The sequence below is a fragment of the Myotis lucifugus genome, unplaced genomic scaffold (assembly GCF_000147115.1).
Source record: "Myotis lucifugus unplaced genomic scaffold, Myoluc2.0 scaffold_200, whole genome shotgun sequence".
Lineage (NCBI taxonomy): Eukaryota > Metazoa > Chordata > Mammalia > Chiroptera > Vespertilionidae > Myotis > Myotis lucifugus.
This window is the reverse complement of record NW_005871248.1, coordinates 34349-46936: the sequence shown is the minus strand read 5'-3', so window position 1 is coordinate 46936 and position 12588 is coordinate 34349. Positions and strand designations below refer to the sequence as shown.

Genomic DNA, 12588 nt, shown 5'->3' with positions numbered 1-12588 from the left:
ATGCCAAGAATAGAACCAACCCATGAACTGTTCCGTAAGGAAGCAAAGTGGTAATAGGTGGTATCCAGTAAGGTAAGAAATGGAAACCTCAGGGAAATGCTAAAGACAGTGTTCCTGAAACAGGCAAGCTGCAGAAGAATCCAGAGCACAATTCCCCCCCCAACATTTATGAGTTTTTTGCAAGTCGGAAATACCCTCCCTCCCCAAGCTGTTGAGTAGCAACCTCGTTTACTTGGAGCCTCATTACCTTTGAGGCATGCTGGCACCTGCAAAACTACTTCTAGACAGTGGGGACCCTTACCAAGTTAACATCATGCTATGAGGCTTTGCCAAAATAGTTAACCTTTTCTCGGACACATTTCTGTTTAGATAATTTGAATCTTTTAAGCATTCTGTCAATTATACATACAAAATTATTCTCTAGAGATCCGTATCACCCAGATTCTTAAACTAATCTTAGAGGGCTATCACTCTACCTAGTCTTACCTAACAATAATAAATCAATATTCATTCAACAAATACTTGTTGAGCTGGGCACTCAGGAGTCATGGAGATCAGGGCCCCTGAGGTCACAGTGATTTTCCTGGCTTTGCCATTTACTAGCTGAAACAACAATTTCTACCTAAAGAGTTATATAAGGTAAGTGCTTAGGAAGTAACTGACATAGTAAATGAATCTGTTCCGAAGCATCATTATTGGTAAATACAAGGGTTAAGACAATTTTAGGTAGTGGTAAGGATGAGAAAAAAATGACAATTTCAGATGGTGATATGTACTATGAAATAAATGTTAACAGGGCTGCATTAAGAGGGAAAGGAGAAGACTTGGTCAGGGAAAACTGCTCAGTATTTAAGATGAGAGTTTAAGTGAGAGAGCAAGCCATGGGATTGCCATGAGGGAAGTTTCAAGCAAATGAACATCAAGTACAAAGGTCCTGAGGTGGAAGTATCTTTTGAGTTGAATGGAAACAGGGCTTGTATGGTTTGAGCAGAGAGAAAATAAAGAAGATGTGACTGGAGAGGTAGAAAGGTGCAAATCAGATAAAGGAGGCTTGTTAGTAAGACTTCATCTTAATTTTATTTATTTATTTTTAAATATATCTGTATTGATTTCAGAGAGGGAAAGAGAGAGAGAGAAACATCAATGAGAGAGAATCATTGATTGGCTGCCTCCTGCACGTCCCCTACTGGGGATCAAGCCCGCAACCTAGGCATGTGCCCTTGACCAGAATCGAACCTGGGACCCTTCAGTCCGCAGGCTGACGCTCTATCCACTGAGCCAAACCAGGTAGGGCTTCATCTTAATTTTAATAGGTAGCAACAGATTTGACTTGTGAATTTAAAGATCACTGGCTAATGCATGGAAAATTGTCCAGAATTGGTCATAGCATTCTTTTTGCAGTGCTAACTACGTCATGCACGATTCAAAGTAAATCATCTTAATCCTCAGAATAACCCTGTGAAATGGGTACTATTCCTATTAATAGACAAGGAAACAAACAGAAGGGTTTAATTAGTCCTCGTAGCCTAGCAAGTTAAGTGGTAGAGTCCCAGGATTGGAACCTAAGCAGTTTGACAAGAGGGCTCTAGCCCTTAAGTCAGTGCAATAAGGCCTATTCAAAATCATGGAGCTGTGGATTTAGTTGAAGAACCTGAGACTGAGTCCTGAAGCTACTCCAAAATTTTAAGTTAGGCAGAGGATTGGGGAGCCAGCAATGGAGACTGAAAATCAATTAGACAAAACGATAACAGTGGGAGCTATAGTTAGATGGCTGTTGAGAGAAGAAAATGTTATCTAACAAGACAAATCAACTAGGGAATTCTGCTGAGGGGTTAAAAAAAAGAAAAGTGACCTTGATAAGAGCTATATGACAGCCAGAGACAGCCCGACAGGAATGGGCTGAGGACAATGGGAGGTGGGGAAATGAAGGCAGCAATTATCAAGAATTGTTGGGAGATACAAGCATACCTCTCACCTTGCAGATACTGTGGGTTTGGTTCCAGACCACTGCAATAGTGAGTACTGCAATAAAGTGAGTTGTAATTTTTTTTTAGGATTTTGCCTTCAATTTGTAAAAAACCTGACATTTGTGAAGTGTAATAAAGTGAAGTCAATAAAATGAGGTATGCCTGACTGATCTGAAGGGAAACAGGGAAAATAGATGATATTTGGAGAGAGATGTAGGTTCAAGAGGGATTTTTCTGATTTTTTTTGAAATAATCTTGATGTTAAGTTGATGGGAATGGTCATTGAAATCAGATGTGTCATAATGTGAGCTTGGTACATAAACTCACCTAAGAGGAAAAGTACCACTCTATCAACTGTCTCCCTTATTAGCATTCTAGTATACATAAAATTCCTAAGGAAAAGAATTGGAGAAAATTAGCTCATGAGAAACATTACTTACTTATATTCATTTTCAACCATGCTTTCCGGGTCTGCCTGTTCAATGGCTTCTTCAAAGAATTCCTCCAAAGTTGGCATATATTCTCTGGATGTTAAAAAATAACTAGTGAGGATTCTAATGTTATTCACACTTGACTTACAGTTAGATTATTTAGGAAATCAAAATTTTAAGGAGATAAATGACTCAAAACAAGTTAAACTTCTCGGGACAAAAAAGAGGGCAGTGTGGCCTTTACCCACTATGTACTATGTAGTGAAACACTGTATTATGAAATGTGACACACACTGTATCATACAATAATGTACGCTGATGTTACTAGTCACAGAGGGCAGCCAGGGGTTTACTAGCATTTGAATTTCTCCAGCAAGCAGGAAATTTTCACATTATGTCCACACATGGATGTTTTCCCTTTAAACCAGAATTAAACCGAAAATAACCAGACATACTAAGATTTCAAGAACTTTGAGCTTTTTAGATTGCTGCCATGGTAACATGGCTTTTTTAAAAAATTTTTTTTATTGATTTCAGAGAGGGAGAGGGAGACAGAAACATCAATGATGAAAGAGAATCATTGATCGGCTGCCTCCTACATGCCCCCTACTGGGGATTGAGCCCACAACCCGGGCATGTGCCCTTGACCCGAATTGAGCCCCTGACCCTTCAGTCCGCAGGCCAACGCTCTTATCTACTGAGCCAAAGCAGCTAGGGCACATGGCTGGTTTTTAATTGCATCTTCTTGAATTTGTCTTCAGAAATAAAAACTTGAGACAGAGTCAAATAAGATCTAAGGATCTGATCAGAAGACATCTTTTTACTAAAATGAGAAAAATGAGCTCTCTGAAGAAAAACCAAGCATAAAATCTAATGACTTACTAGAATGTAACATGCCCTGTAACTGGTGAACATTAAAGGCCTGTAAGGTTGCTTGTGAGTTTACCATCCCTCTTCTACACATCACACTAGATAAAGCAGGGTTCACACTAAAATTCCAACCAGAACATCATTCATCAATGTTTGAAACCATTTGCTAGTTTTGTAATGAACACTGCAGGTTTTTGCCTCATCTGCTTTAAGACTTTCAAATGCTACAAATACAGTTGAGAGTGCCCATGCACCCCTCCTTCATCTCATCTTCTCCCCCCAGAGGTAGCCATTCTTTAGAACTTGGTGTTTATCATTCATGTGCTGCTTTAAAAAAAAAAAAAATTAAGTATACGTTGTTTTGAATCTTTTCAAATTTTCAATTAATGGAATTCAGCTTGTACCTGCCTACAAACCTGATTTATATTTTATTTGCTTGAATTTTCTATATTTACTTTTTCCTCAACTTGTTTCTTTTACATACTTAGCAAGCATGCTTTACTTGAAGTCTAGTTATTATCTCTATCTTCACCTGTAACATTCATTCTGATCACTCCTTATATATATATTTTTTTTATTGCTAAAAGTATTACAAAGGGTATTACATATGTGTGTGTGTGTCCCCCCGCCCTTGACAATCCCCTGGCCTCCCTTACCCGATCACTCCTTATATTAAGGTCACTTTTCATCAAGTATGTTAGTTCCACCTTTTTAAAATACCCCCAATTAGTAATATTACTGCTTTATACAATGAATCTGATGAGACTTAATCATATTTACTAATGTCTTTGCATAGCAATCCTTGCAACTTCACATTGTTTTGGGGTTAAACTTCTTTCTGACAGGTTTTTAAAGACTGCTGATGACAGATTCTCAGTTTTAATCTGAAAGTAACTTTCTCTCTTGACTAACCGACCCACTCTTTAACTTATTATACAGAATTCGGAGTCCATGCTTTCAACACCTTGAAGTTATTCCACTGTCTGTGGTTCCTTTTGGTCTTGAAGTCTGCCATCAGCCTGATTTTTTGCTCCTTTGAAGGCGGTCTGGTTTTTCTCTCTGGTGACTTTATTACAATGCGTAGAGATAAGGATTTATTGTGTTTATCCCACTTAAATCTGTACCACATGAACCTGAGAATTTATGCTAATTCTTGGTCCTGAAACAAAAATTCTGTCATGTCCTTGATTACTGCTTCTTTCCCATTCTCTTATTATTTCCTCCTTCTATTAGAAGTCTGTTGGACCTTCTCATTCTGTGGTTCTTGACTTTTTCATATTTTCTAATTCTTGATCCCTCTGTACTGCTTTCTGGGTGATTTTTTAAATCATGAATTCTATTTCACCTGTGTCAAGCCTGCTATTTTTACCTGCCTATTTTGTAATTTCAATGACTAGGTCATGTCATGTTTCTTTTATATCTTTAATTATCTTAAATATACTTATTGTAAGCCTTAATCTGATGTTTAACCCTCTGCGGTCGTTTGTCTACTCTCAGCCACCAAAGCTTTTTTACTGTTCCGGTCGTATGTCTGCTCTCAGCCACCACAGCAAGGAACCGTACGAATCTTAACTCTATTCATTCATGTATCAGTTCATAATTTCTCTGAAAGCTCTTAAGTGTCTAAGCGACCTTGTCACGAACCAAAACATTGCCCCGACAAATCGGAGATATCGAAACTCAATATAAACAAACGCGGTCGTTCCACACTCGCCATGCAAAACACCGTGGCGAGTCAGTCGCCTTTTGAGAGTGAAGAAATCGACAAGCTTCGGAGATACTTCGCAGAATTTCAAATAAAGCTTTACAAATTACGTTTAACTGTAATTAGGCATTCTCGCTTGTTAAGATATTTCAAAATAATACTCCAAAATGGCAAAAAGAAAGTTACCGAAAGAAGTGTACTGCGAATCTGAAAGTAACGATGAGTTTTATTTTGGCACCTTGAATACTGACTCTGACGTAGAAAGTGGTAACGTTTGTAGTGATTCTACTAGTAGTGACGTAGTTCCAAAAAAGAATTAATAAATCTTGTTTATCCTTCATAATCTTGCATGTTATGTATCACTGCTCTTTCAATGGAAATTAATTCTGACCAGTATGACACCCATGTCCAAATTTAATACGACCGCAAAGGGTTAATTTCTGTGGCTTGTTCTGTCTGCTGACTCTTACTCATGGTGAATGGTCTTCTTGAATGTTTTGTTAAGTCTGGATGGTGAAATTCAGATTTTTATCTGCAGGATCCTTGGCTTAGGTTGAAGATGTGACCTCCAGAAAGCCCAGGGTTCCTTTACACTGCTTGCAGGATATATTTACACGTAAGAGCCCATGGCAGCAGACTTGTTATAATTTATCAGGAATACATTTTCCTTTTTGCCCACAGCCTAGATCATAATGGACAAGCTTTCTTGTTTCCTATACCAGTAGGCAAGTCTCCCCATCTCCCACTCTGCCCTTCTTTTACAGAAAATGTAGTGTGTCAAGGGGCTCAGCTCTATTCAGGGGAACTCAGTTACAAATTCATGCAGGCCCAAGGCCTTACCTTCTGTCCTTTTGTGGCTGTTAAGACCCAAGTTCCCTGGTTCCCAAAAGTGGGAATCATCTGTACTGCCCCTTAGCTAGAAGCAACCTTGGTTTGTAGTTCCTTCTATTTTTGCGAATTATTTTCTTGTGATTTCTAAAATTATTGTGCCAAAGTCAACCCCAATTTTTTGAACTCTCCTGATAGCTGACAAAAGGCCATTCTACTCAACATTTGAGAAAAGCAATACTTGATGTGAAACATTTGAAACTTGCCTTGTGTCTGATTTACAAGCTTCCATATTATCAGGGCAGAGATTCCAAAGCCTTGTTAACTCCTCACTGAAAAATAGACACATAAACAAATACATTTTTAATGGACACCATCCTGATATGTCTAAAGTTATAAAAATACTTAAAGTTAAGTAGTGGAGTTTTAATTATCTTCACTAATTTTTGGTATTTAGCAAATTTTCTGTATGAGCATATATTGAATGACAATACTTTTTTTCTAAAAATATTCAAGCACAATATAAAGCAATTTGCAGTTAACTAGAAGGTAATGGAAAGGACTGTGGTATTTTGCAACAACTAGAAATGAGCTGGATCAATGCAAATGTATTGTCTGTGATGTGGTAAAAATGTCATAGCCTACAGCCTTGGATTTTTGAAGCAGGAGACATAATGGAAGTACTAGTATGTGTACTTGCATGAACCACATAATGGGCGTATAGATTGATACGGGGTATTTTGCTTTAGTCACCTATGTATACACCAAACACTTAAAAAACTAGACAAACACAAAAACTGGAGAGTTCTTATAGTAACATCTTCAAAATAAAATAACTAGTAACATGCTACATATGAAGACAGGATAACCTACTTTCCCATCAGAATCTTTTTGTTGGGTCCTTTCCCCAGGAAGTCCTCTGGTGCTGTTCTCTTTCGTACTGCTCTCGTTGGCTTAGTATCTGATGTTCTGTGGTGAACAAAACATACTGGAATTACAAATGGACAACAGAAATGGAAGTGTTTAATGTAAAAGAAAACATTGTTTTCTTAAAAAGATGAAAGCTTCATATTATTATAGAACACCCATCAGATAAAAGACAAAAATGCCACACCATGGTACAAATAATAAGTGGGTATACAAATTTTTTTCGATAATTAATAATACATCAATTTGTTCTGGGAGCTTAATTACAAGAAATTTGAGATGAAAATTTCACATAAAATAAATTGGAGTGGTTATATTATTATTGAGCTCAACTTTTTTTTAAACCCTCATCCAAGTATATTTTTTTCCATTGATTTTAGAGAAAGTGGAAGGGAGGGGGAGAGAGAGAAACATGGATGTGAGGGAGACACACATTGATTGGTTTCTTCCCACATGCTCCCCAACTGGGGCCAGCTATCAAACCTGTAACCCAGGTACGTGCCCTTGGCCAGGAATCAAACCTGTGATCCCTCGGTCTATGGGCCAACGGTCTACCACTGAGTCATGTTGGCCTGGGCTTAACTTACATTTTTATATGAAATACATAGACACATATCTCTACATAATAGAATCACATCAAATTATATTTTAATATTTCTCATATTGCTTCAGTATATATTTACCTTTCTTTCACAAAACTTGGGCAGCCTTCATTTTTCCATGAGTTCCAGTTTTCTTCAGTGTTTAATATATGCTGAGAAAAACAAGTTACATTTGCATAATGGGAGCTTCTAAAATTCTATTTGGTGCTAAGAAAACTAAATATAAAACACATACCTCTACCATCTTTGAAAATCTTTCTCCATCGGGTGGGTTTTCAGATAGCAGCTGTGATTAGAAAGAATATACTAAGCTTTCAACAACTTTCTGCATCATAGGAGTGGTTTGTAGGCAGAGAACCAGGAAGTGTTTGTGGTCTTGTACCTGAGCTTAACTTTATCCTTATTTTCCTATTTGGGGCTGAAACAAAGAAAATTCTAAATTTCCATTTTGTTCAATCATGGGTTTGTTGCGTGTTGAACTTACTTGATAAACTGATTTTGTAGTATCTTCAATCCAGAGTGACTGCTCATCAGTTAAAACATAGTTTGAACTACGGAACAAAGCAATAAAAGCATGCTTGAGTAAACAGATTCAATGTACATTCAATTTTAAGGTTTATATTCTTTTTGAAAAAACACAAGACATGTAACAGAAAAACCATAATATAAAAAGTGTCAAAATTTACCAAGACAAGAACAATCACAAATGAGATAATTATATGAGAAACTTCTTGCACTTCATCCTCAAGATAGTTAGAATTGAAGACATGAAAGTATAGAGGAGACTAAAACATTCAATTAATTTGATTAAATATAAACAGAGTAGTGAATGTTTCCTAAAATAATAAGTTTAATGTGGGGTTTAAGGTTAATATCTGAGAGATATTAACCCAGTGGTTCCCAAACTTATTTGGCCTACCGCCCCCTTTCCAGAAAAAATATTACTCAGCGCCCCCTGGAAATTAATTTTTTTTAAATTTTAATAGCAATTAAACAGAAAGATATATGTATTAATGTTTCTACCTTTTTCGTAAAATATAGTAAAGAAAGGTGTAAATTAGAAACATTGAAGTTTGAAATTATGAAACTATTTATTGAACTCAGAATAGAAAGGTAATACAAAAAAAGTTAAAACAAATGCACCTGTGGCCATCACCGCCCCCCTGGATCCCTGAAGCGCCCACCAGGGGGCGGTAGCGCCCACTTTGGGAATCACTGTATTAACCTATTCTTCTACATCAGGGGTGGGGAGCGTCTGGCCTTTGGGCCGTATAAGGCCCACAAAATCATTTGGTCTGGCGCTGCCAAGGCATTAGGGTAAGTTAATTACATGTTTGACCAAATATAGCAGCTAATTTTTAAGTTGATAATTTTGTATGGCCTGCGAATGATGTTATACATATCCAAATTGGCCCTTGGCAGAAAAAGGTTCCCCATTTGTGCTCTAAATGATGCACAGATAGAGCATGCTGCATTCTTTTAAAATGCATTCCAAATATAGTGAATAAAAACCCCAAGCCCTAAAGAAGGCAGAAAGCAGACCCAAATTATTAATAGTTGGCATTAGTTCAGCTCTCACTATGTATTAGGTGCTTTATGGCCAATCGATAAATATTAATAGACTACCATGTGCCGAGATCTGAGCACTTTACATGCATTACTCATTTAATTCTCAGAATGAGAAGGTGTGCATGTTAAACAGACTTTATCGGTTCAATGATTTGCCCAAGGCCATACAGCTTGAATTCAAATCTAGGTCAGGCTTCAAAAAGCCCTCGATCTTTTTTTTTTTTAATATATTTTATTGATTTTTTACAGAGAGGAAGGGAGAGAGATAGAGAGTTAGAAACATCGATGAGAGAGAAACATCGACCAGCTGCCTCCTGCACATCTCCCACTGGGGATGTGCCCGCAACCCAGGTACATGCCCTTGACCGGAATCGAACCCGGGACCTTTTAGTCCGCAGGCCGACGCTCTATCCACTGAGCCAAACCGGTTTCGGCAAAAGCCCTCGATCTTTCTCTATGCTATACCAAATCTCCACAACAAACAGAAGGATAAGAAAGAACATTTCTGAGTGCTTGATATGTGTTATCTTAAAATTACAAGTCAGAAAGAGCTGAACTGCCGCTAGTGAGTAATGAAAGTGGGATCTGAAACCAGCAGGCAGAAAAGCCATGTCTTTACACAACTACCCTGGTAATATAATACTTCTTTACAAGTATTTACACCTTTTCTCTAAAACAAATATCCTAACATCTAGTCTAAATAAAAGCTCAATTATCTAATGTTGCTGCAAAAGAAACGTTTTAGGGATGTGACTGTTATACATAAAATGAGCCCAATACATAAGAAAAATACATCAAGTCCTTCTCTTTGTGGTTTATAAACTACTATCCATTTATTAATTTATACTTACCTTTTGAATTTCACCTGTCCCTTGAGATATTGGAATAAAATGAGATACTGCAGTAGGATGTGTCGGCGAAAGTTACTGTCACTCAGTTGTAAATCCATCAACTACTCGAAAAACAAGCATATACACAAAACACATTAAATTAAAATTTTGCCTAAAGGTACAGGTTATGTTGTTACAGAAATGAAAGATTTCAATTCAAAAAACATTTGCTGAAGGCATTACCGCACACGAGGCATTACTGCAAAAGCCCCAGGACAGAGTGGCAAAAGCTTCATTTAGATTTCTATCAATTTATGTCATGACATATTTGTGTCGGTGGATAGCACTGTTATATTTATGGTCCTGAAGTCAGAATAAAGGCAGAAATATAAAAAAGCAAAAGGCTGCCACTTTCCCACATATAAAGATATAGTGGTGAAAGAGCCCTGCTGGAGTGGCTCAGCTGGTTGAGAGTCCTTGCATCAAAAGGTTGCTGGTTTGATTCCCAGTCAGGGCACATGCATTTATTATAAAATAAGTCTACAAAACAGACTTAATGCAGAACAACCTCTTTCATCATAAAAGCCAAATTAGTCTTACTTGTACAAAGAAGAAATAGGATTCTAAAACTAACATTTGTCAGCTTTAACCAAAAGTAAGAAACATTTCTATTGAACTTAAAAAGTATATCAATAGAAAAAAAATATTTTTATTATGCTTAGTGAGAGTTATACCTTTTCACTTGTTAAAAATTTTGCAAAATATACATGTTCTCCTCCTGTTTTTAATTCTTCCATCTTTTTTCTTGAGGCCTGAGTATCATCTAATTTATAACTCTTGAAAACAGCCAGAACTTCTTCTGAGTACTGCAAAGTAAAAATATCAATTAGTTAAACTTGCCATTGTTGCCCAATAATTTATTTAGTGCTTTTCTGTATCAGAATATCTAGAATTCATTCCCAGTTACCATACATGCATGTGGTAAGGCAAATTAAGAAAATTATGATAGCAAAACGAGGGTAAAACTATTTTGTAGATTTTATGGTACTGTAAAAGTAGGAATAAACTCCTCTTGATGAAATGTGATTTCTTATGCAGTGTGTGTAAGGGGCAAGCAAAGAAAGGAATGCTTTTAGAGTATATAGAAATTTACCAATGAAATTAGCTATTTAGCCAGCTATGGAAACTCTTAACCATTTCTGTGCTAAAGACTGTGACAAAATGAAACAATGATGTCACACCCTATCCAGTTGAGGGGCAATTCCAGATGATTCCTCACTCATCATTTAACCTGAATTGAAATGTTGGTCAAAAAAAAAATGCGTCTAAAATAAAAACTGTTAAAAATAACACAGAACATATACCATCCCATTTTTAAGAGCTATTGACCTTAGATTTTGATTATTAAAAAAGGGACAACTGATCTGTAAGTAGTCAAGAAAAAAAAATATAGAGAATTCTTATAAAACAGGGCTTAAATTTTTTCTGTAAAGGGTCAGAGAGTAAAATAAGTATTTTAGGTTATATATATAGCTCTTATGGTCTCGGTTGCAAGTACTCATCTGCTATCATAGCCACAGATAATGAACAAATGAGTGTGGTTGTGTGCCAATAAAACTTTGTTCACAAAAACAGGCAGTAGCCTGGATCTGGTCCAAGGCCATAATTAGCAGACCCCTGTTCTAACAAAAAAGCTGAAATAATTTTGTGCAAAGTACAGACAGAATGTATTCTGCAAAAATTTATCAATTCATGTTGATAATACTACGTTATAAAAATTACTGACTTTTAAATTCTCATCATTTATAATCATGTTTATGTATCTACAATTTAGCTTCTGTATATTATGAAATAGATACAAAAACATAAGAGGTAGCCCTGGCTCAGTAACTCAGTTGGTTACAGCCCACTACCAAAGTAGTGGTTTCAATCCTCAATCAGGATACATATAAACAATCAATGAATACATGAATAAATGGGACAACAAATCAATGTCTCTTTCTCAAATCAGTAAATAATTTTTAAAAAGGAAGCGGTATAATTATATAGTGAAAAGTATTCTGGACAGAGTCAAGATTTGGCTCTGCCATTAGTTATAAAATATTGGATTTTTGGTAGTCTGGGATTGGCGACCCACCTTGAGAAAAGTTTTCCATGAAATCTTCTCATAGCATTGCACAGGGTTCCTGAAGTAATCCTGAAGTGACCAGAATTTTCGATACAGGTTGTAATCAATTGGAATGGAGCTAATAAAATAAATGATATATAAATAATTTAAGTTCTCTTAAAAATATCTAAATGCTTTTAACTTTTCTTGGGTCACAAACTCTTTTAAGAAGTTGGTGAAAACTACGGTCTGTTTCCCCAGAAAAGTGCACATTCATAAATACTTATATCATAAATAATTTCAAATGAAATTAATAAGTAGACCCCCCTTTATCTATAGTGATGGAATCCTTGAATTTTGGTCGGATGCAAGATTATGTTACTAGTACAAATCTAATATCAATACACACTTACAAATTTTAAATTTATAAGCAATCATTATACTATAGCATGTTTTAACTTTAATGTTAAAACAAACATTTCAGACTTTTTAAATCCATGAGATTGCTTTTTTAACAAAATCCTCTACATGATTTAAAACAGCAATGAAGCCTTTTAGTATAATCCATATGTAAAAACTGCTTGAGATATTAAATACTGCATATCCCAAATATCTATAAAAATGTTCAATATTATTGCTATAAAATTAATTTTGTCTGTAATCACAATTGTGTACTTCATTCTTTCTAAATAAACCTTAATTGAACCAATGGATTATAGTTAGTTTTCCTCTAAGCTTCATGCCCATACAAA

At 36.1% G+C, this 12588-nt stretch overlaps 1 protein-coding gene across 4 annotated transcripts in view; it reads right to left on the bottom strand.

Moving 5' to 3' along the window:
- THOC1 (THO complex 1) overlaps positions 1 to 12588 on the bottom strand; it is a 31071-nt gene that overhangs the window by 2260 nt on the left and 16223 nt on the right. For all 4 annotated transcript variants that reach the window (XM_006097383.3, XM_023761162.1, XM_023761164.1 and 1 more), the window contains 9 exons: positions 11867 to 11975; positions 10464 to 10595; positions 9751 to 9851; positions 7815 to 7881; positions 7566 to 7616; positions 7412 to 7482; positions 6675 to 6770; positions 6068 to 6133; positions 2408 to 2491 (listed from right to left, as the gene is read on the bottom strand). In XM_006097383.3, coding sequence (XP_006097445.1) covers positions 2408 to 2491; positions 6068 to 6133; positions 6675 to 6770; positions 7412 to 7482; positions 7566 to 7616; positions 7815 to 7881; positions 9751 to 9851; positions 10464 to 10595; positions 11867 to 11975 — 777 coding nt within the window. The remainder of the gene's footprint in view (positions 1 to 2407; positions 2492 to 6067; positions 6134 to 6674; positions 6771 to 7411; positions 7483 to 7565; positions 7617 to 7814; positions 7882 to 9750; positions 9852 to 10463; positions 10596 to 11866; positions 11976 to 12588) is intronic.